The 26,117-nt window shown below is 41.6% G+C and overlaps 1 protein-coding gene across 7 annotated transcripts; it reads right to left on the reverse strand.

Annotated features, from left to right (window-relative positions):
* Positions 1-236: 236 nt before the first annotated feature.
* Positions 237-26,117, reverse strand: AZIN1 (antizyme inhibitor 1). Of its 7 annotated transcripts, none has more exons than XM_083622739.1 (12): positions 25,587-26,117; positions 17,989-18,126; positions 13,990-14,187; positions 12,712-12,885; positions 11,026-11,198; positions 8,481-8,615; positions 7,230-7,311; positions 6,655-6,729; positions 4,914-5,079; positions 3,841-3,956; positions 3,493-3,707; positions 237-2,213 (listed from the first exon to the last, which is right to left on the reverse strand). In XM_083622739.1, exons 3-12 carry the CDS (start codon positions 14,089-14,091, stop codon positions 2,102-2,104), a joined length of 1,350 nt encoding a protein of 449 aa, XP_083478865.1. In that variant the 5' UTR covers positions 14,092-14,187; positions 17,989-18,126; positions 25,587-26,117; the 3' UTR covers positions 237-2,101. The 7 variants fall into 7 exon arrangements, with proteins under 7 accessions (XP_083478865.1, XP_083478869.1, XP_083478866.1 ...); XM_083622743.1 differs by having other exon boundaries at positions 8,481-8,765; positions 25,587-25,944; XM_083622740.1 differs by lacking the exon at positions 25,587-26,117 and adding an exon at positions 24,923-25,230.

The raw sequence follows: 26,117 nt of genomic DNA on the forward strand, positions 1-26,117 counted from the left end.
AATGCTGCACCTGAGAATAAAACCCATGCAATAGATGGAACAGTCCCTTTGTCCTCCTTTCCATTAATCTTGCCAACTGGAATCTCATTTAAAATGTCAGCAGTTTGGTGGATCTAAACATAGCTTCCTTCCTTAGCAATTTCTATTGGGCAGGGCTATAGGTCTTCATGTGTAATCATTCAAATAACAGTCTCTCAGCAACTAGCTATACTATACACAAGACAAAGTCCCATTAGTTAATTTGCTATATAGAAATCATTCAGTTTTATATTTGAATTATTCAAAAACTGATATTACAATATTGTAAACAGAAGAGATAGGTTTTAGCATATAAATTCAAATACATACCAAGTTCAAACCAGCTTTTATGGCAAACTGTCAAATACAATACAGACATTTCGAAGGTGACTGTACCATTTACAACAGAGTTGGTTAACTCACAACAGTTCTATAAACTTAAGAGCAGAATCCTTGGTATCTTTAGAGAGGCTTGATGATGGATATGACAACTGCCCCTGCTTTTTTAATTTCCTAATAGAACCCTGACAGATATTGGATCAAAACTCTGGAAAGTGATGTTATTTTCTTAATTGGAAAACTGATTTTGCTCTTTTCATTTGTGCTTTAATGTTCACAACCATATTCCACTGTCAGGGTTATTAAGATTTAGCTGCAGGAAGCATTCATGCAGATTAAAAGCATCTCATATGGTTAAAAGCATATAGTACCTGTTATTTTAAAAGGATCAGGCTGAAGGGAATTTTCCCAAACCCCTTCATCTAGCAAGTATGCAGTTTTAGCTCCAGTGAACTGGAAAGGGGGCAGAGAAGAGAAAGCTTCCTGCCAACTGGCATTAGTATAAAATGCATGTGCATCTGGCAGCCCATTTTACATTACCAAGTTATTTAAGTATACTAATCTCCATTTTCAAATTAACTCTGGCTTGGTGCATTTCAAAATTCACATCCAAGGCTACTAGGTTAGCAAAATAAATTAAAGTGAGAAATCAAGGGGAAGGAGGAATCTAAGCAACGATGAGTAAAAGCTTCTATATTTTGCTTGCTAAGTCTAGCTGCTACAGTATATCTAGAACATCAGGGATCTGGTTCCTAGAGATGGATGTAGACATCCTGTCCAAGAGCAAAATGCTAATCAGAACTTTGTTGGAATACTGAGACTTTTAAATCCTAATCCTATGTTTGTTTCTGTGGAAAGTAAGCCCCTCCAAGATTAATGGGTCTTACTTTCAACAGTGTGCAAAGTAAGTCTTGCTTTTTAGACAAAAGAGAGCAATAAGTTAGCTTTCTGTTTATTATATGCATTTTACTTCGTGAATTGATTTGCAGCACCTGTCTGCTTGCATGTTTTGGAGTTAGCTTAAATTAGATGCTTGAGGAAAACAGCAGACTGCACTTCAGCTTAGTCTTTAATCATGATTTAAAATTTTGTCAATTTAAACAGTCTTTGAATAATAACCTTACACCTTTTTGTACTATCAGTGTTGCTTAGATCTCTTCCCTGTATTAGCAGGGAGGGGGTAGGTGGGGAGAACAGTAAAGTCTACACAAAATTTTATTGCAATCGTACAAGGGTGGGTACTGCAAAGGTGAATACAACAAATACTATGATGCAATTTTACATTTATTAAACTACAGTTCAAAGCACAAATTTACACGTTCTAAATACACTAAACATAGCTAATGAAGTCACACTTATTTCCCACTGACATTTCAGATATCAGAGGGAAAGACAACTTTACAAGACTAACAGAAATCCTTAGTATAAAAACTGTACTTGTATGTAAACTGTTTAACAGAGAACCCAAGTGATGGGTTTCCATCTCAACTAAGTCATCCATTTTGTTGCATATTTCGTTTAAATGCTGAGGGACTGAGTGATCTGACAAGTTTAAATGTTGTTGTTTTTTAACCTTTACTCCCCCAGTGAATTGTAGTTGTAGCTGGTTTTGCCTGGTCCCAAATGATTTCAAGTTTCAATAATTCATTCAAGATTGTTCCATTTTAATTCCAAACTGGAATGTTGTGACCAGACAAGACTACAGACATGCAACTGCAAGGCTAATTGAAGCATTAGTGCCTGTTTAAGCTGCAATAGAAAAGCGGTCTTCAGGACTCAGCTGAATGCAAGAAGGCACAAAGAAGAAGTTCTTCATCAGTGTGTCAGAGGTGAACCCAGCATCTTGCATCTCACACCTGGAATGGAAAGCACACATAATATTCAGGCAAAATAGGGGAAGACAGATTTCATTTGGGGGGTTTTCCAAGCACTGTAGCACCGCCCTTTCCTATTTTGAATACTGTTCTAAACACTGCAAGTTTAGCAAATTAAATTGCCTAATTTTAGCTTTCCCCAGCCATTATGTTATTCAGAAGAAAGTATAGATGGTACTTTTTGTGCACTTTTGATCATTATACTTCATCTTACGAGCATGCAGTTGTACAGATGGTGACCCATTTAGGCACGATCACCAATGTGTGGGTCATTTTGGACCTGGAAGAGGGCATAACCGGGTGTGCTTGTGTGTGCTCTGCTGACAAAACCCCCACATGAAATGGCCGCTGCCTGCATATATAAAATCCCATCAATCTGCAAGACTGATAAAAATGAACTTAGATACCCAGATCAACCTGTTCCTTCTTCCACAAGCTGACTTTCCATTCACTTAATGCCAAATTATGTCCTGGCCAATTAGCAAGATGGACAAAACAAGTAGAAAGGGAAACCTGTAGCCCTCCAGAAGCTGGTAGTCCAACTTCCATCATCCTTGACAACTTTATGTTGGAATCTAACATCTGCAAGGCTACAGTTTGCCCACACTGGTGTGTTACCTATAGACCAGGATAGCAGTGCATGCAAGTGCAGTACTGTATACTGATTGGTTAGAGGCAGCCAGGCTTCAAGTTGCAAGGCTTGGGCTGGCCCAGCATATACTTTAAGAGTCTACCCCAAGGAAAGAACTGTACCACTGTTGTGGTTGCACTGAAATACTTCTTTTTAGCACCTAAACTACATGTGACCTTAGCATGGGTATGAATGGACATGTAATTTTAAAAAATAAATAAATACGGATCTGCAAAGCTAGTTGGTCAGCCTCTACAAAACAAGAGCTAACACACATGCACTATCTAGATAAAATTATGCTTTATTGCCTTTGTATCTTGTGAGATCAGTTGAACACAAACTTTACACTGAATTGGAACATGGGTCTCCCCATGTCCAAATCTAGCACTCTAGCTATTGTCCTGACTCCTCAGTTAAAAGTGAGCATGTGTTGCCAAGTGAAAAAGGAAAAGCATCTGGGGGACAGGCTGCAACAATTTTCAAAGGAAGTTTGGGTTTCTCAAAAGTTGTACACACATTGCTGAGATGTCTATGCTCTTAGAAATAGCTCACCTTCCTTCATAAAATATTGAACATAGTGTTTTGTCAAAGTTAGACTGAATCATAAAGTACAACACAATATAAACTTACCAGTTACTGATTGACATTATGTAGTAAACTGGTGGCTTTTGGAAATCATTAAAAGCAGATTGTTCACCCAAAGCACCAGAACCCATATTGTCAAAGAGCAGCCAGTCTCCAATATTCAGCTCAGGGAGAAGACAGTTTTCCACAATTTGATCAAGCTCATCACAGGATGGACCCCAAAGGCTGCTTGCAAATAGAGGCTCATCTTCCTTGTATTTCTGCATGAAAACAGTTCTGACAGTTAGATTTAGGTTTATACATGTATGATTCTACACATACAAAAGCAATGATAATTTCATTTGGTAATTCTTGTTGAGGATAGCAGCTTGTAGTACATAAAGGTGCTCTTACCTTGTGAACCTCTGGAATAGTAGTCAAATTCTCAGATAATTTGCGTGCAAAAGAACCATAAACACCATCATTCATGTAGTACATGAAGACTGGTTCATCACTCCTTATTTGTTCCACTGTAACGAAAGATGTTACATTTTAGTAACAGTTTCACAATAAGTTTCCATTACAACCCTTTCTTTAACAGTTGCCTAAGTTTTTCAGGAGCATATGGAACATGCATATGAACAAGAAACATGATGAAGGAATATCAGATATAAGATGTATCCTGAGACAAATATGAATCATGACCTGGAACATTCTTAAGATTGCACATTAAATAAGATAGATAGATTCTTCACTTAATTCAGTCTGAACACAAACATACTGCAGAGGTATACCCTCGGTCTGCCATACAAATTAGCAGTACTATGCACATCAAACCCTGAAGTCTTAAAGCTTAACAAAAATTGAAATGTAACCCTCCAGGCAAAACTCTAAGCCTGAAACAGCATGTTTCTATGGAAACTGAAAATATGTTCTAGTTTACAAATAGTAAAGATTTTTTCCTCCTGAGGGCTGAGCCCTTACTGATTCAAAAAAAGCCAACTGTCTTTTAAATTGAAAGCAGCTCAAATACTGGAAGAGACACGATACCTCAGGAGATGAAAAGGGGAAAACAGCAGCCTGGTGAACTCCCAATGTTCAAGATGAGATAAACCCCCCATTCTGACAGCTGCCACCAGGACTGACCAAAGACCATCTTGTTTCAAGGAGAGAAATTTAATTTTTAGGAGTCTCCCCCACCCCAATAGCTTATTTTTACTGCTTTCTTTGATTGTTTTAAAATATTGGAACAATAAGCATTAACAAACTGCTTTGTGTAGTTTCCCTTAAAGGCTATATATATATAAATAGTGGTATTTATATATGGCCTTTAAGGGAAACAAATGAAATAAACAAAAGCTTATCAGCAACCTAAAAGAAAAAATAAGCTATTAGATTAGAGGCTTAATTTTTGGCTAGCATCCAAAGCACTGCTGTTGTTTCTTCAATCTTTATGCTGATTTAAGTGTGGAACAGGTTTTGCCTACCTTTAGAGAGAAGAGGTTTGTCATCTTGAACAGCTTTCTTGGCAATGATATTAACTGCTAGAGTAAATGCAGAAGAAACATAATAGCATCCAGGCTCCGCAATCACGATCACACCAGATTCTTCAGGAAAGTAGGTATCAAGTAATGGACTGACAATATGATTAACCTTGAAGATAGAAGGGGAATATCTATTTAAAAGCCTGTATCAATTTATAATTTACAACTTTAGTTCAAATTTTAAGTCTGTTCCTAGATAAACGTTTGTCAAGTTGAAAGCTAAGGGGAGAAACGGTGCCACTCACTATCACAACTTGGGGAGGGGGGAAATCTGAACCAATCAAGTTGCTTAGTTCGTCTGAATTTTACCTCAGAATAAAAAGGATACATGATGTATTATTGCTGATCTATTAAAATCAAGTGAATTGTATAAATTTTATCACATTACCGATAGAGGACTACAACTGCTCCTATCAGGCTGTTTTTCCCAATGTTCAATCCTACGAAATATGATCTTGTTTTCAAATAATCTAGGTCTATTCAAAAGCAGCCATCTAAAATCTTGGGTAATTTGAAAATAATGGTTGATTTTGTTGTGATATTTAGACTCTTGCAGTTTTAAATTAGCACAATTGTGGTGTGTTCCTCCTCTCCTCCCTCTCAGTGTGAACCTGTATCCAAAAAACATTTTAGGTCAGTCAGGTAACTCACAGCATGTGGGTTGCACAAACTGGAGAACCAATTCACACACATTGCTTTCTCATTTGTGCAACTAGACCAAAATACACTTGCAGCAGTACTCATATAGCACAATATCTTTTAGAAAGCACTGTAGCAAAAACAGGTCATACAGATGCACATGTTACTATAATAAAATGTGACTGGGACCCAAAGATCTGCTTCTACATATGGAAATCTGCTTTCCAAGTTTAGAGTGGTTGTTTTCCTCATTAGGAAAACCAGGCCACCTTCTTAGATGCATAGCACATATGGATACACAAGCACTGAGAAAGTTATGAAGCTATAAGCAGAGTTAGCTAAACTGTGCAAAATATCACCTGAACAAATCAAAGTGCAACTACATAAGTTGCATCTGATCTTTCATCAACAGTTCCTTGGATCCTGGCCTGCATGCTATAACTTCTTATCACTGCACAAGTTCTTCCAAAAAATATTCATTTTTAAAAGCGTCAGAAGCTCTGTAATATTAAAACTTGCAAAGTCCTTTTTGGATGTAACAAGAAAATGTGTTTTACTATTGTGCAAACAAGCCTCAGGTTACTGTGTTCCCATCTCCAATTTTGATGTAGCAACAAGTTCAGAAACTTTTGTTTTAAAACTAATCAGTGCTCTCTGTTATGTTTGAACTCAGAGGAACACTGATTATTTTATACTTTGGTTTGGTTAAACAAGCCAGGATCAAACCAGTCTGCCACTCTTATTTTCTAAGTCAGCCTTCCTCAACCTGGTGCTCTCCAAATGTGCTGGCTGTGACTGATGCAACTTGTAGTCCAAAATTATCTGAAGGGCACCAGGTTAAGGAAGGCTGCTCTGTATCCAAATATAATATTGTGAACTCAAGTTACAATAATTGAATTGGAACTGAAGACTATAAATCCACCCTCCATCTCTGTGTTAATTCTTTAGCTATTTCATACGTATATCCACTGCAAATGCAAATCTCAACTAACTGAATAACTAAATAAGCCAGTTTTATAGGAAAAAGCTAAATCAAAATTCCTACCTCCTCCAGGTCAGCTTCGTAATCTGTGAAACCACCACCAATGTTCAACAGGTTCATGGTAAAGCCAAATTCTTCCTAAAATAAAAATGCAGAAAGTTTACTATCTACAAGGTATTAGGTACCCTTTTTGTTTTGTAATATAGACTCTTAAAACACTGAGCTCTTTTAACAAGACAAGGTGATTTATTTGTTACCTTTTAAACGATTATACAGTAAATGGCAACTCAACTAATTTTCACATATGTCAAAAACAAATAGCGAACGTATCTACAATTGTGTGATGGAATTAAGTTGTACCTTGGTTCTCGAACGGAATCTGTTCTGGAAGTCTTTGACTTCCAAAAACCAAGGCTCGGTTCCTGATTGGCTGCAGGAGCTTCCTGCGCTCAAGTGGAAGCCGCGTCGGACGTTCGGCTTCTGAAAAACGTTCGAAAACTTGAACACTTACTTCCAGGTTTTTGGCGTTCAGGAGTTGATTTGTTTGTCAACTAAGCCGTTTGAGAACCAAGGTTTCACTGTACTGAACATATTCAACATGTAAACTTAAGTGTATACAAGTCCAATAATTCACTTACAGCCATATCAAACACACAGCGAGCATCAGAAATAGCATGTTTGTATACTTGAGTTTCCTTGCAAGAGCTTGACACATGAAATCTGAAACAAACAAAAAACAAAGACTAACTTTAGCTAAAAAAGCCCTGCAGATTCTATGCAATTTACTCTGGCTTGACAAACTCACAGAGTTTGCAATAAATTTGCTTCACAATTCTCTCATTCTCTCAATGGCTCTCTGCACTTATTGAAGCCTAGACCATAAACATTATGACAATTACCAAGCCAATCAAATCTGTCTGTGTTCCATGCTAAGCATACTTAGAAAAAGCTTCCACTGAAAGCAACAGGATTTCTTGCTAATAAATATGGGACTTATACAAAGGTTAAAAAAGAAGGAGTACAGTACAGTATTAGCAAAAGAGATCTCTCTACATTACTGAAATATCATTCAGCATTGAAGTTCTACTCCCAATCCTCACTATAGTTTTTTGCCCAAAATTATTATTTATTTATTAGTATTTATTGAATTTATATACCACCCTATACCCAGAGGTATATTGACACTTGAGGCAGGAGACCTCTGTTTTCAGTATAATCATCTTCTTGGAATTAGATGCTATGGGTGTCTAATATTTGCTACTAGGGACATGGCGTTATATAGTTGAGACTATGGGAAAGCTGTAGAGAATTGCTTTGCTCTGAATATTGCTTGTTGCCTTTCATACATGTATTTCTAAACGTTTACCTTTTGTTTGAAATGGGTTTGTCCTATCAAGCCTTACATGTTAAATGACTTTCATCTGCCATATGTATTCAAATTAGGTGGCCCCCTTTAGGAACTAATTTACAGCCTTAAACTGAAAAGGTCAATTTTATCACACAGAAAATGCATGTACTGTATGTACACCATATATAGGACAAACTTTTAAGAATAATTTTCTAGAGGCCTGGGAACTAATATCCCTTAAGAGTTCAGTTTCTTTCTCTCTCTGGTATTAATACTTCCCATATTCTCTTCCCAAATATTTGGGTGCACAGAAACAAGACACTGTATTATATAGCATTTTACTAATATGTATGAGATATAATTGGAAGCATAGTTATGAAACACTGTGGCTACTTTTATAGACATTCAGGATACCTTCCTAACATGAACATTTCAACATTTGTGACCGCATATACCATTCAAGTCCACTGCTTTCCTCTTTCACATTGAAAAGAGCAGCAAAGTGAAGGGAAGATGAGGGAGAAAGGGCATGATTACTTACTTAACACCAACTATTTGGACATTCAGCTCCTTAGCACATTCCATGAGGTGCCGACAGTTCTTCAGGGTGGTGCCAAACTTCATGTTCATCTCTTCCTCTCCATTAATGTCTTCTGTGGCAATATGAAGCAAGAGCCTAAGAGAAGGGGAAGATGATTGGGGCACAGTTGGTTTACAGCAGCATCAGCACATGTGAAGCCTGAAGACTGTCAGAAGTATGTTGATTATGTTGCCAATACTCCAGTTCCACCGATGGACGAGTCAAGGGAACCTAATAAAAATAATCCTGTACAGAGAGAAAACTAGCAATTAGGGCCTAAATATGGAGTCAAAAAGGATAAGTGGTTTGGAAATGCAGCAGCTAATAACTGCTGTAGCAGAAAACCTGTTGATTGCTGTAATAAAAATACATTACCTTGGATGTAATCATGGCTGTCATAAAGCTGCTCAGTGACAACTTCTTGCAAAATGTGCTGAATATGGTTCACTTCACATGTAACACTAAGTCAAACCATAGCCCCTGGAGAGACAGTTACAGCTGCTCCTTCTCCAGTCTTACAGCACTGCTGCAAGCTAAGGTGTGGTTTGGTGCAGCATGCCATCCACACTCAGGCTCATGGTTTGGCTGGAAGAGATGAGCTGTAAACCAAGAACAATCCTTGGTTACAGCTTGTGGTTTGTCTGGGCGAGATAAATCATGAACCACTATTTAGACAACATACTAAGCCAAACCATAGCTTAGCTTCATAGCAGGAGCAAAACAGCAAAGCAGCTGCAACTGTCACTACAGGGGCCCATGCAGCCACAGCAAGCTAATGGTTCAGCTTACCTTTACATGCAAGCCACGTCTATGACTGGGTTTTGAATACTGTTTGCTTGATAAAATATGGCTGATTTGAAATAGAAGGCACCCCAGATTTTCCCTCCCGCTGGGTACTTTTTTGAAGTATTAATTCCAGTTTTATTAGCTTCACTGCTTGCTTCCTCCTGTAGTAGTAGCCAGAACAGGCTGGTGGGCAGCATTTCATTTGAAGGTAACAGGACTTACACCCTTACAAGAAACTGGAACTTAACTTGATGACTGAGAACATAATGAGTCCTTGGTTTCTAGAAAGATGGGTCACTTCTTGCAAACCTGAGCATCAATTAGCTGCTAATATTAATCAAAGGAGATACAGCCATTAATTTCACTCTAAATGTCTGTGTAACATCCTTAGGGCCAAGTCTACCAAACCTTACTTTGGGAGCTGGATGCATTAATAGCCTTGTAAATGTCATACTCCACAAATGATTGTGTTAGTCCTCTGCTGATTCAGTTAACAGAAGTGACTGCATGGTCAGTGCTGGGTATCGGAACGAGTGGGAAGCTAACATCTTTATGTTTTCCAAGTGTGTATTATATTGCCCCAAAATAAGGTCCACAGCACTCATGCAGATCTACCCTTAAAAACTTGCAACTGAAGCACTATATGTTATCCTTTTTCTTAAGGATCAATATACCTGATGATAAAAGTTTGGATCATAATATGCATTAGTAGTGTAGGAGCATATAACATATATATGACATTTCTTGAACGCATGGCAATCACTGCCCTATTACAAGAATAAACTCCAGCAACTTTTTTTACACAAAGATTGACAATGAGGAAGGAGGTGCCCAATTGCATGACACATTTACTGGATGAACTCTTCTCTCAAGGCCCAGGAAGTCTGCCAGAATATTAAATTACTGAAACAATCTAGAGATTGACATGCAGCCTTCATATTCTGTTATTTTAAAGGGGCATGTACTTACCCACTAACTGCCTTATCTGTTTTAGATAATCCACCGCCATACATTTGTTCCTCCTTCATGCTGATGCTACCCCAAGTAAACTAGAAGAAAACTTGATGTGCACTTCTGGTGCAGCACCACAGTTCTGGCACGCAGCATATAGCAGCCTGTTCCAGATTTGTACTTGATTTCCCCCCCTGAAACATTCTGGAGCAGCTCAAGGGATCTTGAGACAATTCTCACAGATGGTGATCTGAACAAACATGTGATACATTTCATCATGATGCCAGAGTCCCAAGCAGAGAATGGTGTGTGTAAATACATAGATATATTCATGTTTTAATATCGCCAGCCCACATAACCCTGGCAGGAGGTGCTTCCGAGTCAAAAGAAGTTTTAAGGTATCTTGATAAAGCAATTTCAGGGTAAGTTAGTAGAATCTTCAAAAGCAACAGCTTAAAACTATGTTGTCAAACACACCTAACTAGTATTTGCGTCATCAAGGTATACACTCTCAAGTTTTTAAGAGTTGCATGTTAGAACAGCCAAAGGAGACTTCTCTGCAAGAAGTATTTCAGAAGGTTATCCCTTTAGAGATAATTCATTATAAGCATATATTAAATTTAATTCAGTGGGCTCTGGTTCATGAAAGCTTATGCCATAGTACAATTTGTTAGTCTTCTAAGATGCCACAATAATGTTTTAAAATTGTATACTGTAATCCCAACTTCCCACAATGGTAAGTAAAATGAAAACATTTCCGTATACTTACTTTGCATTCGGATGGTTCCTAGCAATTTTCTTTAATTCGAGTTCACTGTCACATGTCAAAATGTTTACTCCAATTTTCGCTGCATATTTTATCTGAGAAGCTTGCTTGCAAGGATTTGTGAATATAATGTTTTCAGGAGAAATGCCCAGGTCTTGAACCAATGCCATTTCAGTCTGGGGAAAAAACAAACAAACATTTGAACAAGGTTAGAGGCAAATAAAGGTTGTGAAGAAGATTTAGAGTATATAAAGTTGTAATTTTTAAAAATCACAATAGTGGTATTAAAAGAGGGGGAAAGAAAGTAATACCTAATGCAAGATTTGTTATCCAAAGTTACTTAGTTTAAGTTTGCAAGCTGTCCTGTCCCAAAGGCTAAGAAAATTCTACATTAGGTTGTTTATCTCTAGAAACTCAAAGCCAGGTGTGTGTGTGTGTGTGTGTGTGTGTGTGTGTGTGTGTGTGAGAGAGAGAGAGGGGGGGGAGGCTTACAAAGTTTTGAAACATGCACATAATGTCCAAACAAGCTATGCAAGTTACGCTAATAAAACACGTCATTCTTAGTTGTTCTTAAGACATCACAATGGTATTTTGGATTCTTTTTATTTACTCCAGTTATGAGAGCATCGAAGTTGGGTACAAAAATCTCAGTATGTGGAAGGTTCATAGGCTGGAGAGGAACCACAGTTCAGTGGTAGAGCCCATGCTTTCCACAAAAGTCCCAAGTTTAATCCCTGGCATCTCAAGTTACAAAGAGACCTTGGAGAGCTACTGTCAGTCAAAGCAGACAATGGGCTAACTGGAGACAGTCTGGCATAGTATGTGGTAGCTTTCTATGGTCCTAAATAATATAATATGCTTGCGGTATCACACACCTCTGCATAGCAATGATACGGTCAAGAATGCATTCCATATCTCCCCCCCCCCCCAATATTAAGATGTTTAAATTCCAACTTAAACACATCCAGGGTGGTTTACAAAAGCTTTAGAATATTAAACCCAATACAGCATTAGAATAAAGTAAGACACCAAATGAAACAGACAACAGCACAAGCATTAAGAATAAAAAGGCCAGGCCCAGCCACTGAATGTACCAGAGAATACAATTGTCTTCATAAAACTGGGAAGATGAGCTGGCTCCAGCCACTGGCCTGAGAATGAACTGCAGGGAGTTTGCTCACCCCTTATCTTCTGTAATGAACACTCTGCTCCAAATGCTAGTTGGCCTACAATCACAGCAGTGAGGGGAAGGTCATTCTAACCTTTGCAACCAGCCAGCGGAATGTTCCTGGATTGTTTGTTTTATTGCTCTAATCTGTTGTAAGCCACTTTAAGAATATAAACACACACAGACATATGAACTAGCTTCCATCATGCCTAGGAGGTGGGTACTCCATAAACAGGATCACCACCAGGACTATTTCTAGTCCCCAACCTCCAAAGCTCTGGCGGCAGAGGCACATGAAGCGGAACCTCCAAAACTGTTCTTAAGGAGTGAACAAGCTCTTATAGACATCCTCTACTAGAGGTTTAGGGTTCAGGGCACCCTACCCTAATGTGGTCCCCTCCATGTTGTGGACTACAGCTTCCACCAGCATGGCTGTGCTGGCTGAGGGGAGCTGTAGTCTTAAACCTATGCAGGGCACCACGTTGGAGAAGATTTATTTAGGTAAGATGTCAAATACTTACTTTGCTTGAGCATGCAAACCCAGTTCCAAGAGCTGCCATTATCTCAAGTACACCTACAGTGGAGTTACATTTTACATTGTAAAATGGCTTTACTGGTGCCATCACATTCTGCCAGTGGATGTGCTGCTTAATCAACTTTCCCAGATCACCAACAAAAAAAGTATTGTTTCCAGTCTAGGAAGAAAAAGAAAAACAGTGAATCTACAGTTAAAGACTACAGTAACTACAAAGATATACAGTAAGTAGCTGGCAGTCATAGGAGGCATTTTCCATTTTGTTAATTACTGTCCCAGACATTTTGCCTCCACTTTCCCTGGGCATACCATGAAAATGTAACCTTTTTTTTTGAACATTATTTGTGGTTGAAACGCCTCTAAATCTGAAATCAGCAGTACAATGTCTAAGCCAGGTAAGGCTGTGCAAGTTATGAACCAGTGTCTAGAGATGCAGCAGTGGCCTGGATAAGGGCCAATAAACGGAGCCTAGAATCCTGGCAGGACTGAAGCTCTATGGCTGTGCCATTTCAGTGTCTAGGAGAAAGGCCAGTTTCCTGCTTTGGATGGAGCTGCACTCACCCTAAAGGAGCAGCTATGCAGTGTGGAGGTACTCCTAAGTCCAACTTTGTCATTTGAGGCACAGATAAACCTCAGTGGCTAGGAGTGCATTTACCAGCTGCAACGGTTCCTGCATAAATTAACTGTTATGGTTCAAGCAATGGTAACCTCAAGGATAGACTACTGTAACACACTCTATGTTGAGCTACCCTTGAGGCTGGTGTAAAATTCCTGTGTTAAAATTCCTGTAAATACCTGTGTTAAGGGAGCCTCACAGACTGCCAGTATGCTACCAAGCTACAAATTCTTGCTATTAATCTATAAAGACAGACATAACCTGGTGTACTTAAAAGGCTGCTTTAATCCCTACACCCCTGCCTAATATTTGCGAACTGTCACTCAGACAAGTCTGACAATTGTGCATTTCATATGGTGGTAATGGGGCTAAGGAACTCATTTAATGAAATCAAGCTAGTCTCCTATGTCATAAGTTTTAGGTACCATCTTAACACCACTATTTTAACCTAGCCTTCTCATCAAAATGATTGTTCGTGATTTTTTTTCAGATGACCCATTCTTTACTTCTGTTTCTTTAATTTATTTTACTTCAATGTTACTCTTGTGTTTTTTGCTTTTAACTGAAGTCCTGTATAACTGCATGGATTTATTTTTTGAGTTCGCAATATAAAAAATAAAATAAAAATACTGAAAATGGAACACTTACAACAGTATGTTCATAAATGCAGTTGTCAATGACATCTCCAACATTTACTCCTTCATCCAGTAAGCCAATGGAGTAGTTTGCATCCTCAAGAAATCCTTTCATCTCAGCCGTATTCCGCAAAGCCGACAGTCATAAACCAAGAAACACAAGGGATGGGCCACAAAGCCTTAGATCCGGGTCCTTAAGCTATGCAACAAACTGTTTGACAGAGAAGACAATAAAAAAATTACAATCGCAGCACAGCCTTTTAGAAAGCTTTAATTTCTCCTTCCCCACCCATGCTCTCTCACACAGAGATCAGGGGGCTATCAATAGTGTAAATATGCTGCTTATTTAAATTTGAAAGCAAAACAACAAAGCTAGGTATTCAGCAAAATTGGATTATAAATTGGGTGGGCATCCTGCAGCCCTTCGACTATTTTCATGCAAGGAGCCCAGAGGGAGAAGGGGGGAAACACTGAGGGGGCAGGGAGAGGGCAACAAACAGGATGCAGTGATGGAGAAGGAGGAAAAAGCCCTCTGCAAGTAATAATTTCCTATCTCTGGCAAGAGCAATCTGTTTCTTTCCTGACCTGATGCATAGTGAGAAAGGAGAGGAGGAGTGACAGAAACAGAGAGGTAGGGACAGAAAAGGGATGAACCCCCGCCACCCACTTTTGGCTCTATCCCCACCCATTGCTGTCAACAGATTACCACTGAGGGAATGCTGCCTTCTACAGAAAAGAAGTTCCCTGCCCCTAGCAAATTAGCACCCCATGTGCTAGTTTTCCACTGCAGAAAGCTTTTTGTGATTTTAAAAAATGTATTCATTATCTGTGGGAAGCAGTAGGCATACAGAAAGACATTTTGCCAAACCTTTACTTTTACATTAACTTTTCTCCTTAATAATCTCAAACATTAAGAGGTCAGAGCCACTTTTAAAATACTAAAGCCATTTAGTGGGGAGGGGGGATCATTTAATTACGGAGTAGGCTAGCATGCAAAATAAATGTACCAATGTAATATTGACATGTCATCCAATAATAATTCAATTAAACAATGAACGTATGTTTACTTAGCATGCAAAATAGTTATTTGAAGTTCTTAAAGTGTTTGATGTGCGCACGCACACAAACCCCTTAAAGCTCCAAAGTTGAAGGGATGGGGGGTGGGAAGTAAGAGAAACATTTCTCCAGACTTTTCTGGTCTGCTGGCTAAAGAACAAACCTCCAATTAGTCTACTCCAGTTCTCTCATTTGGTTACACCTATGTCTCACTTGTCTTCCAAAAGGGTGTTGGGGAAACATGTGCACACCAGGCAGGTTCTCTGAAGAACTGCCTGTCCCAGAGAGCTATGCTGACAAGAGTAGGGTAGGTTTTAGTCCCGGAGGCAAGAGCTCAAGCAGGTTTTCTCCTACAGCTGTCAGCTGAAGGTGGAGACCACTTTTAATAAGAATTTAAAATTATACCCAGACAAACCAATTTTAATTAATACCCTGTTCCTAGTAGGGTCCATTATATTTAACGTCTAATTGACTTTTTCCTCAATAAAACGTTTTATAGCACAACTTCAAGGTGCCTATTAGTCAGCTCTCTCACACACGAACAATCTGGGTGTGTCAAGGCTCTTCCAAGTTTTGGCACACCCCAAATGTAAGTATATTTGTGGAAAGCATTTCTATGAAGTTGCATGGTTAAGGTTTAATTCACTAGTTATGATTAATCTAAAATATTTGTACACAGCAGAACAAGTCTTATTGCAAAATAAAAGCTTAGAGTGCCTAGGCACTACACAATCATTAAGGAAAACAGTATGGAATGCCAGCATGAAAAACTTTTAGGTTGCCTTAAAGATGGGCATCAATTCATCAGGCAAACATTTAACAGCAATACAATTTATTGGCAAGACAAATATGAGAATCTACCCAACTTTAGAAGATTTTAAATCAATCAATTTAATTTTGACAAGAGGCTACATGTGGTACTAAAGAAACAAATGACCTGATCCTATGGAGCAGCTGTGCAAGTGCAATAACTCCAAGGATCATACAGTTTGATCCCAGCATGTCAGACCTGCCTATAACAAGGAAAATACAAAGAACTGAGGAAAAGCTGTCACAAACACGGAAATACAGTCAATCATGTTTCTTTTGAGTAGATTATTTCTTTCAAGAGATTAAGGTAAATTTGAGGTGTACTGGGTTGTTCTAAGCTCTCGTTTCAATGCAACTCTAATAAAGGGAAGGCTGCCAAATCAAAGTATCGTAAGAATTAAACATTCCAAATCCTCAGTGACTAAAATAAGGAAAGTTATTAATCTTCTATGAAGGCAAGGCAAGATTACAATTGCATTCATAAACAAAGTAGTTCACAAACTCTCCTTTTCCAGCACAGTCTACCCTGCAGCCAGCTAAGCCCAGGGAAACCCAAAGTACCACATGGTTCAGTAGTTGCACAGCCTGACAAGGCTGCTAGTCTTTGTGACAACAGTTGAAACAGCTTCCAAGCTTCAACTGCTTCAGCCAACCAGTTGCAGCAGTTACAGATGAGACAGCACAAATAGTAAATTTGCCAGGATTTAACTACTAATAAGGATCATGTGGGTGCATTTCAGCATGATTTGAAATATCACACCTTCTGTTCTATATTTCTCTGCCGATTATCAAAGCATTTCAGAGTATCAAACAATACGTAATTAATATAGGTCTTCTTCAAATGTAACAGGCAAATCATAGTTTGGCTGCTGAGAATAGTTTTCAGACTCAGTTCTTCCTTCCAGGTTTCAGCAAAGCATAGTATGCTGTAATGTCCAAATCAGGTACACTATGTTTGTACAACCCATAGTTGGTCTCTCAAAGTTAAAACAGAAATTTCTCATTCTGATTTGAAAGCCAAACTACAGCTTGCGTAAACCACATTTTGTCTGATTTAGACATGAGAGCAAATTACATTTGCTTCAACTAGAAAAAAAAGATGGTGGGAATATGAACATGCAAAGAAGAGGATGATGATGCAAGAAGAAGAAATATACAAGTTTGAAACCCACAATCTCAATATATCTAAGTCAGGTCAGAGCTAGGCTTCCAGCAAGGCTAGTCAAATAGGCTGATTCAAAACACCAACAATTTAGCTAAACGAAACAAAACCTGCAAGCATAACTTTTGTTTCAAGTCTATTTGACAGATTAGTCTTTTTAAAATTAAGGTGACATCCTCTAAGTTTTGCTTGAGTTCTGTCTTTTTCCATAATAAAATAGAATTACTGCTTGAAGCAGCTTCTCTTATATTAGTACACAAATGCAGCAGCAGGTTGGTATGTGGTACATTCTTTTGCAAGAATGCTGTCTATTATGTAATGGGACATGCTTCAACTAGTCATGTTTTTTTTTATTTCAGTAGTGTTTAATTTAAATTATTTTTACTTCCAACAAAAATGATAACCAGAATATATTATGAGAAGATGTCTGATAAGGCACCAAGTTTGCAAAACCAGATTTTCTGCTGCGGTGATACAGAACTATAGTAGGGTGCCTACCATCCATTTCTCTCCTCTATAAACTGTAACTAGTACAAAGCATTTGTCCAAAACAGAATCCACCAATCTCCTGTAGTTGAAAAACAAAATTATGGAAAGGCACTTAACAAGACATGCCTTGGAGGCTGTGCTCTACAAGTGAAGTGCTGAAGTGATTTAGCAATGGGTATTTACATGTAACACATCAATAAGACGATTAAAGTGTATTCTAAACAGCCATTATCTCCCAATTAGCATACTGAGGTAGGTTACAAATGAACACAGAGGATTTATAAAAAGGATGCCTTTAATTTAAGGGAAGGCATCTTAAGGTCTTGATATGTAAACTCGTACAAACACAGATTAAGGCCAACAGCTTTTCTTGAATTAAGATCAGGTTTTCACACATTTCCCTATCATTTGGAACAATTCATAAAACAAATTCCAGAAGGGAAAACTTAGTGAATTTACAAGTGCACAGCTGTAAAAATAAAGGAAAAGACTCACATGGACAAGTTAGGAGATGGAACCCTACTATCATCAGCTAGGTTCCCAAGGTGGCTCAGCGTTGAAGTCGAACTGTTCCCGATAAAGCACTTCTCCTAATCCCTCTGGATAGTTGTACACCTGGTCAGAGAGCTTGCCCTGTAAGGGGGGGAGAGGAGAATATCCATTATATATTCAACAGTAATGTTGCAAGTCCAGCTTTACAAAACCAATCTTCAAATACACCCATCTCAATACAGCAATTGTCCTTAAGAAAAAAACAGGAAGTTTAACATACAGTACAGGATCTGTGCAGAGGTTACACTCTGGACCCCCACACAAGTTGGTGGGGCCCACATAAGCCCACCCTGCCCTGTCCCGTCCCGTCATGTTTTTGAGTCACTTCCAGGTTTGGCACAGTCATGCACATATGGGACGTGCCTAAAATGGTTGCTGCCTGTATGTTTAGATCATTGATAAACATATATTCAGGTTAGAACACAGACTGAGAAGGCCAATTCAAACTTCACCAGAATTGTACAACATTCAGCTTGCAGTATGAAGGCTCCCAGGCAGTAGCAGTTTCATAGCAACTACAAGCCAGAAGCATAAATGAACATGCTGACTAAGTACTAAAATATTTAGCTTATCAACCATTTGTTGTCAAACTGAGTTCAGGGAGCCTTGGGGATCAGCAGAAGAGCTGTCCCATTGCCACTATCAAACTTCCCTTACAGTATTGAAGCATAAGGAAAGTTTTGTGTGTTCTGCTCACGTGGCACAATAGATCTGACCAGCACTTTGTGTAAACAAGGTAATAAAAAAAAAGGAAACCAGAGTTCTATACTGTGGAAACTACTTAAGCTCTGAGAAAAAGGGAAGAATGAAAACAAAGAATTAAGATAAGTGATGAACACACTTGCACATCATCCAAGTTCAACAAGAAGGAACAAGTTTAGATTAAAAATGGAGACTGAATTATTAAAAATGGAGAACTGCTACTGAGTAATATTCTCCAAGGGAAATGATATGACAGAAAAATAAATACTGTACATCCTATAGAAAACATATAGAATGTAGATTAAATTAGCAGAACCTCTGTTTTTGTAACTTCTGGTTGATGGAAACATTTTTCAAGGAAGCTAGTTACAAATAACAGCTCACCTTTCTTGAGACATAAGTTGGACATTAGATGGCTTTTTGTGTACATATGTTTTATGAACACTTGCTGAGAGAAAAACTATGCCTTAGCAATTAAATTACTTGGTGTAAACAGATCACTTTCATCAGCAGACCATATGCTATGTTGACAACTGCATCTAGACTACATTTTAGAGGAACAGTGACATTGGTACAAAGTCTATAAAGTGATACCTCGGGTTACGAACTTTGCCCCAGGATGAGAACGGAAATCGTGTGCCAACCCTATTAGCGAAAGCACGCCTCAGGTTAAGAATGGACCTCCAGAACTAATTAAGTTCGTAACCCGAGGTAGCACTGTATCAAGGGAAGGGACCCTGAGGATCATCTAGTCCAACCTGCTGCAATGCAGGAATACGCAGCTGTCCCATACAGGGATCAAACCCACAACCTTGGCATTATCACCACACTCTAATTCACGCCTTAATCAAACAAATATTAAAGTCTTACAAATGTAAAGTCTTACAAGAATCACAATCACCTAGGCTATAGGCACAACTTCAGGTCCAAAAGAGAGAATCTTCTGGCAAGAGCCAGGGAGAAAAGTGGCAGACTGAAAGATCAACAGCAGCAAACTCCTGCCCACAATAGCTCGGAATAGGAATCCCTCAAGGGCAAGATTATAGAGCAGGGACATAATGGGCTACCATACTCTGTCAACACCCAAAACCTACATGAAAGTTTGAGCAGAGGCAGTAAGGAAGCCTAAAACTAGTACTTGAAGGAAACCCTCACACTACACATTAAATCCACCAACAGGCTAGTTTGTGGGCACATCTTGTTCTAGTTAATCAGGGATAAGGTCCAGAGACAAGCACAACGTCGGTGCAAGTAGCCAGCAATGGGGAAAATAAAGAACCCAGTCCCTGTACCAACAGCTGTACAGCCCACTAAAAACCACAATTCAAGTCTTTCAGGTCCCCAGATAGATGTCCTAGTGGAAGTCCTTTACTTAACAACAATATTGTCCAAGGATGGCAATAGCCTTCTGAGGCAATCGGCAGACAAGTGAAACAATTCTACTTCTCTTCTGTTCTCCAGAACAGCTGTGCTGCAGGACAATGAGCAGCCACAGGAAAAAAAATGTATCTGCTTTGAATGTGCATCTGGTGGAGGGGCAGTCTGGTGCATCTGTTCAGTCTGAGTCCTTGCAATCATCTTTCTATTCCTATCCTTTCTTCACAGTTATTCTTCATGTTTCATCCAAAAGGACCACACTGTGCCCGTTAATCCAGACCTGGAAAGGCATAAGTATCCTCACCATTCTTGATACAACATTTGCAGGACTCATCTATTAAAAAATGAGTAATCCAGCAGGCTACCCTAGCTCCACAGAGCAGAAAAAAATTATTCTGTGTTGGTTCAGTTTTTTATTTCCTCAGCTCTCCTAAGAAGCAGGCATTTATGAGGACAGGACTATATTGGTTGTGCTTGGCATCCAGACATGAAAGCAAGTACTTCACAAAACTATGCAGAAATTCTATATATTCATCCTGTAAACCTCTTTTTAAAAGGTTTCAACCTAATGTCTCCAAGGAGCACAACAAGGATCAAAATGGTCCAAGTTGGAACAGCTGATTGTTTAATGCACTCCATACCCTCTGGGAGAGGTGGAAGTGGAATCCACCTATTCTAATTGAATCAGATCTGGTGTGTATACTTTATCAGATTGGAACACACCTTATGTTCCCTTGCATTCTTTACACCTTTTAAACATACCGTGAAACTCCCTCACCTCCATTTCTACCATTTTAACTGCTTCAGGTGAGTAACCATGTTAGTCTAAGATTCTACAGAACAGCAACAGACTAACAAACCTATGCATCTGATGAGGTGGTTCAACAATTTATTATCCCATAATACATTTATTAATTCTTTAAAGTTTGTGAACTTTGTTTCACTTGTACCATATATACCCTAAAAAATCTGTCTACATTTGGAAATAGGAGACTGATTGAATATTTATGTCACAATATATCTATTTCTCTTATTTGTGCCCTGTTCTCTCTGCAAAGAGATTTTCATTAGATAACCCCCAAGAAGCAAGTTAACCAGAGAGAAGAGACTAGCACAAGTTCATGTGGTGATGAAGTTCCTTACTAAGTGGGTGCTTCCCCTGTTCAGCACTATCCACTTAGCTCTTCTAAAATAATCTAAAATAAATATTCCTCCACTGTGTCCACAGGACTTCGCAAAAGTTCAGTGCTATCATGGCTATGAATTAGTCCTTTACCTCCTAAAGGATATTCTTTCCTGAAACTCTAAAATCTATTGTTGCCAACACAGGTTATTTTATTCTCCATGCTTATGCACATAACTACCCATTTAACAAAATTTACAGACAACTTAATCAACACAACACACCTGTAAGCAGTTTATATAAAACAGCATAACATATTTATAATGACATACCAATAAAATCAACAAGCTTCAAAAACAAGTTCACACAATAAAGGCATGTGTCTGGGAGCCACTTTCTCAAGTACAGTTGTGTTGCCTTTTTCATTTTAAGACGTGTGCAAAGCAGCAGTTCCTTGGCCACAGATGAGCTCTTCGCGTTTTCAAGCCATAAAGCAGAACATTCCCCCCTTGGAGTGGGGGCGACCAAAAAGGAGGCCGAGTAGCCGATCATCTGCATGGCTGAACTGCCTTGGTAGTATCAGCAACCCAAAGTAAGCTCCCATTGTGCGCCACCAAGAAGCCCGGCAGCTTATTCCAGCCGCCGCCGTAGCTCCCGCCCGCCTTCTCTCCCACGTCTGCCGGAGGTGCTAGGGAAAGCTCAGCGGCTACGGGCTTCCCCGCGGGCGGGATACTCCAATGCGCCTGATGTGGGCGACAGCAGCAGCTCTCTGGCGAGGCTGTAGCTGGGCAGACAAGGGAGGGGAGGGGCTCGCACTCCGAAGAAGCGCATGGGGCGGGGGATGCCGTGTCGCAAACCGCAGCGGCAGCGGCGGCAGCAGCAACAGCATTGTTCACACCATGGCAGGAAGCGAAGAACTAGACAGGACCAGTCCAGACTGGAACAGACCCTCCTCCCCCTGCCAGCACGCCATGCTTCGCGGCGCAACTCCGCGAAGACGCCGTCGCCGCAGGGCTGCAGGAGGGCGCTCGCAGCTGGTCGCCAGCGCACATGCAGGGGAGGAGGAAGGGGCCCCGAGGACGATCGCGTCAGCTTGGTCACAGCGGATGGTGACGCTGAAGCAGCAGCGGCTGCTCCAGCTAGCCCGAGCCTCCAATGACAGCGCTGCCTCCGAAAGGGGGCTGCAGGCTGGTCTGGCGAGACCTGCGCTCTTTTGAACTGTCCCTTATACTGGCGCCAAATATGTGCAGGATCCTCTGCATTTCAAAAGGCTTGCTTTCCTGCCCCGCGTGCAAAGCCCGACTCCACGCCTTTCCCTGTACTTCTGCCGCATCCCAAACTACGCAGTTGAGATATACTGTAATGCGAACACACTGGACCTGTACCATGCATGTTGGAAAAACACACTGCGATAAGTATATGTTCCCATAACACCTAAATCTTGGTTCTAATGCATTAATTGTGTTAACCAGTAATTGTGCTGTTTTGGTCAGAAAGAAGCAGGGAGATAAGGTATGACAAAAGGTACTTTTCCACTACCAGTTCAAAGAACTTAGAGGAACTCTGGAGACCAGGGTTCAAATCTTCACTCAGTCATTAAGCTTACTGGGTGACCTCTGACAGTCTTTCATTCTAACCATCCTCAAAGGGTTCCTGATGATGATGAAATGGGGAGGAGGGAGAACCATGTATGCCACCTTGAGCTCCTTAGAAGAAAGATGGGGCATAAATGTAAGCAAATGAACATTGTCGGACAAGTAAGAGGTAGCAGTTATTCCATATTAACAGATGGCCAAAGTTATGATCCTGTACCATTCAACAGCTAAGAGCTTTTCCCACTGTCTTCCCCACAAAGAAAAAGGAGATGTTTTGTCACATTTGTATCCTCTTCAAAGAACTCAGCAGCATTCATAGGATACTCATCCCCCCCCCCCCCGAAAGTCGGTTGAGCTAGAAAAACTGCAACTTTCCCAACAGATGAGCAAGAATGTGGTCTTTCCTAAATTCAAATAACCATTCCAGCTTCTGCTGGAGGCATGGGTGTCAGATATCCAAACAGTTCCACCTGTGTCACTTCTCCGACATACGAAAAAATATGTACAACTCTTTACAAACTTTCTAAAAGCCAAAGTGTGCCAGAGACAAACCACATTCCCCTCAATGATGTCAAGTAGAGTAGTTTGAACCAAGAAGCTGCAGCCCTGCCACCTTCAAATCAGGACAGATTTTCCCAAATCCTTCCACACATGCTTAGGGACAAACTTGCAATGCTGGTTGCCTGTACAGACCTAGGGGTTTGTGTTTATTCCTGAGTATTTAAAAACAAAAATGTGTGTTCTTGTACATATTGTGCAAGCATCTGTCGGACCAGTAGGAATATTTTAGAGACATGTGCCCCAGGAGAATTGCAACAATTGAACAGGACAGGTCTTGCTTCATCCCATTCCTTGGTATACTAGCATTAAGATATGTCTTAGCACCAAGAAAAAGGGCAGCTCCAATAATTCTCATCCAGCCATGGTGGATGGATAAATTACTTGTTCTTTGAAGAAAGCAGCAGTAGTATTAGTGTCAAATTATGTTACCAACAATAAACATGGTATAGCCACAAACAATGGGTGCAAAATCATTTTGAGGCAAACCATGGCAGATGTTCTACATCCTAGGCAAGTGACACCTGTCATGTTCCTCCATTCCTGTGGCCTGCACCACTTCATACACCTTGGCAACTGCTTACAGGCTTTGACAAAAGCAGCTGGCTCCCATTCAGAGACACGTTAGGGCAGACATGGTAAAATCATCAGCCACTCCTTGCTGACACCATCCACCCATGCAAAGAGGGCATTAAGGGTGGCCTTCCTTGCTCACCAGGCGCACGAGGAGGAAAAGCCCTTAGGTTAGCGCCAGGCAATAATACAACCCGGAAAGCTGGTCACAATTCTATATACACACACAGCACACCTACAGATGAAAAAGAAGGTGGGGGGGAGGGAGAGGACGACCTCTGCCATGTCACCAGCTTCGAATGACTCCCTTCATGGTCACGAGGCCTAAATGCCCCCAGCCAGATCTCCCAGAGCCACATGAAGGCTTCACTTTTAGGGACTGAGGCAACTCACCATTGCCCACCCCCCAGAGGGCGGCAGGTGACAAGTGACCAGCCGGCGACAATGGCCACTCCGAGGGGATAAGGAGGAGTCGTCGTCGTCCTCCTCTCGCGCACGTCAAGCGCTGCTTCTCGCCACCGCGGAGCCTTCGGCCTCCTGAGCAGCCGCCCACCCCTACCTCCACCCCCCTCCATCTCCAACGGCAGGGCGTTAAACGGCTGCTGCTGCTGCTTCCCGCAGCTTATCACCATGAACTGACCCAGTTCTGAGGCAGCCATACACACACTCACTCACACAGGCGGTGGCAGCCTCCCACTCCCCTCCACAGGAATCCGCCATGTTAGAACAGCCGCCGAGGAGCCCCTCTGCCATGTTGTCCTCTGGGCTCCCCGCGCCTCGGTTCCCGGCCCCGTCCGCCGCCGCCACAAATGCCCGACTCGCGGGGGAACGGGGCCGCCGAAGCCCATCGGGCGGCAGCCCCCTCCCTGCCTCCCTCCCTCGCACGCGAGCGTCCGCCATATTAGGAGCTCCTCAGCCCCGCTCCTCCTCTCTCTCGCACACCGCTGACCTGCTCGGGTCGGGGCTCCTTGGCCGCCCTGAGCGCTGAGGGAAGAAGCGGGGAAGAGCGCACACTCGCCATCCTGAGCGAGCCGCCGGCGTGAGAGGGGTGTCCGCTCGGGGGAGCTCCCTTCTGGCTCTTCCCCGGCCCGCCCAGGAGCTCGGCTCTCTCCCTCCTCTTCTCCCCGCCTCGAGGGGGAATAAGTGTCGCCTCGGGGCTTGGTGTAATGGGAACCCCCCAGAGCCCCGAAGCGCGCTATAATGGGGGTGGGGTGGGGAGGCATCTTCTTTACTGGGCTCCCAACGGATCCAGACCTACTGACAGCGCGCGCGCGCGCAGAGCGCGACGGACATCGCTCTTTCCTCGCGCCTCCTTTCGGAGCAGCTTTGTGCCGAGGAGTCACCATCTATGGCGCTCGCCGCCTAGCCAGGACCGAGGAGGAAGGAGACTGTGTCCCCCCCCCCCCCGCCTCTCTGGATCTGGCCGAGGCCGAGGCACCTGCGCCCGGTTTCCGCCATCACCCGCCTCCGCTGGGGCTGAAGGTGGATCTGGAAAGGCCCCCCGCGCAAGGCAGGGAAGGAGAGCGCTGCACGGGGTGGGTGGCGTCCCCCTTTCAATACACATATTCCCCCAATAAATAATCATAATCATATATAGTAGGTTAAGTACTCACGTGGGACAACGGCCCGAAAGATTTGGTAAATCGTCTTCTCTTTTTAGGCGGAATTTTTAAAGAGGGATGTGGGAACCTACAGCAGAAATACGGGAGGCGGCAGCGGCGCCTTCCAGGGCCATAGGCTGCTGGCGCGACCAGAGAAAAGAGCGCAAAGTTGCGCCGAGGCTTAAGAAAAAATAAGAGAGAGCGCACACAAAAATGCGAGAAGGCGCGAGGGAGGCGCGGGGCAGAAGCCCGGGAGGAGAGGAGGAAGGCAGGCGGGCGGGCAAAGAAAAAACACGCAAGACGGGAGACGGCGCGGCAAGCAAGATCGCCGAAGACGCAGGCAGGAGGAAATGGCAAAAGAAGAGGAAGAAGGGGCGCCGGCGGAGCTTTTATAGGAAGAGCCGGGCTATAGGCGGGGCTCGGAGCCACGCGTCACAAGCGTGCGAGGAAGGAGGCGCCTGCTCGCCGCCCTCCTCGCCGGGGGAGCGAAGGCGCGCGCGCGCGCGCTCTCTTCCTTGCGACTCGTTTCCTTCCTTCCCAACG

The sequence above is a fragment of the Podarcis filfolensis genome (genome assembly GCF_964270895.1).
Source record: "Podarcis filfolensis genome assembly, chromosome: 7".
In the NCBI taxonomy this organism is placed as follows: Eukaryota; Metazoa; Chordata; class Lepidosauria; order Squamata; family Lacertidae; genus Podarcis; species Podarcis filfolensis.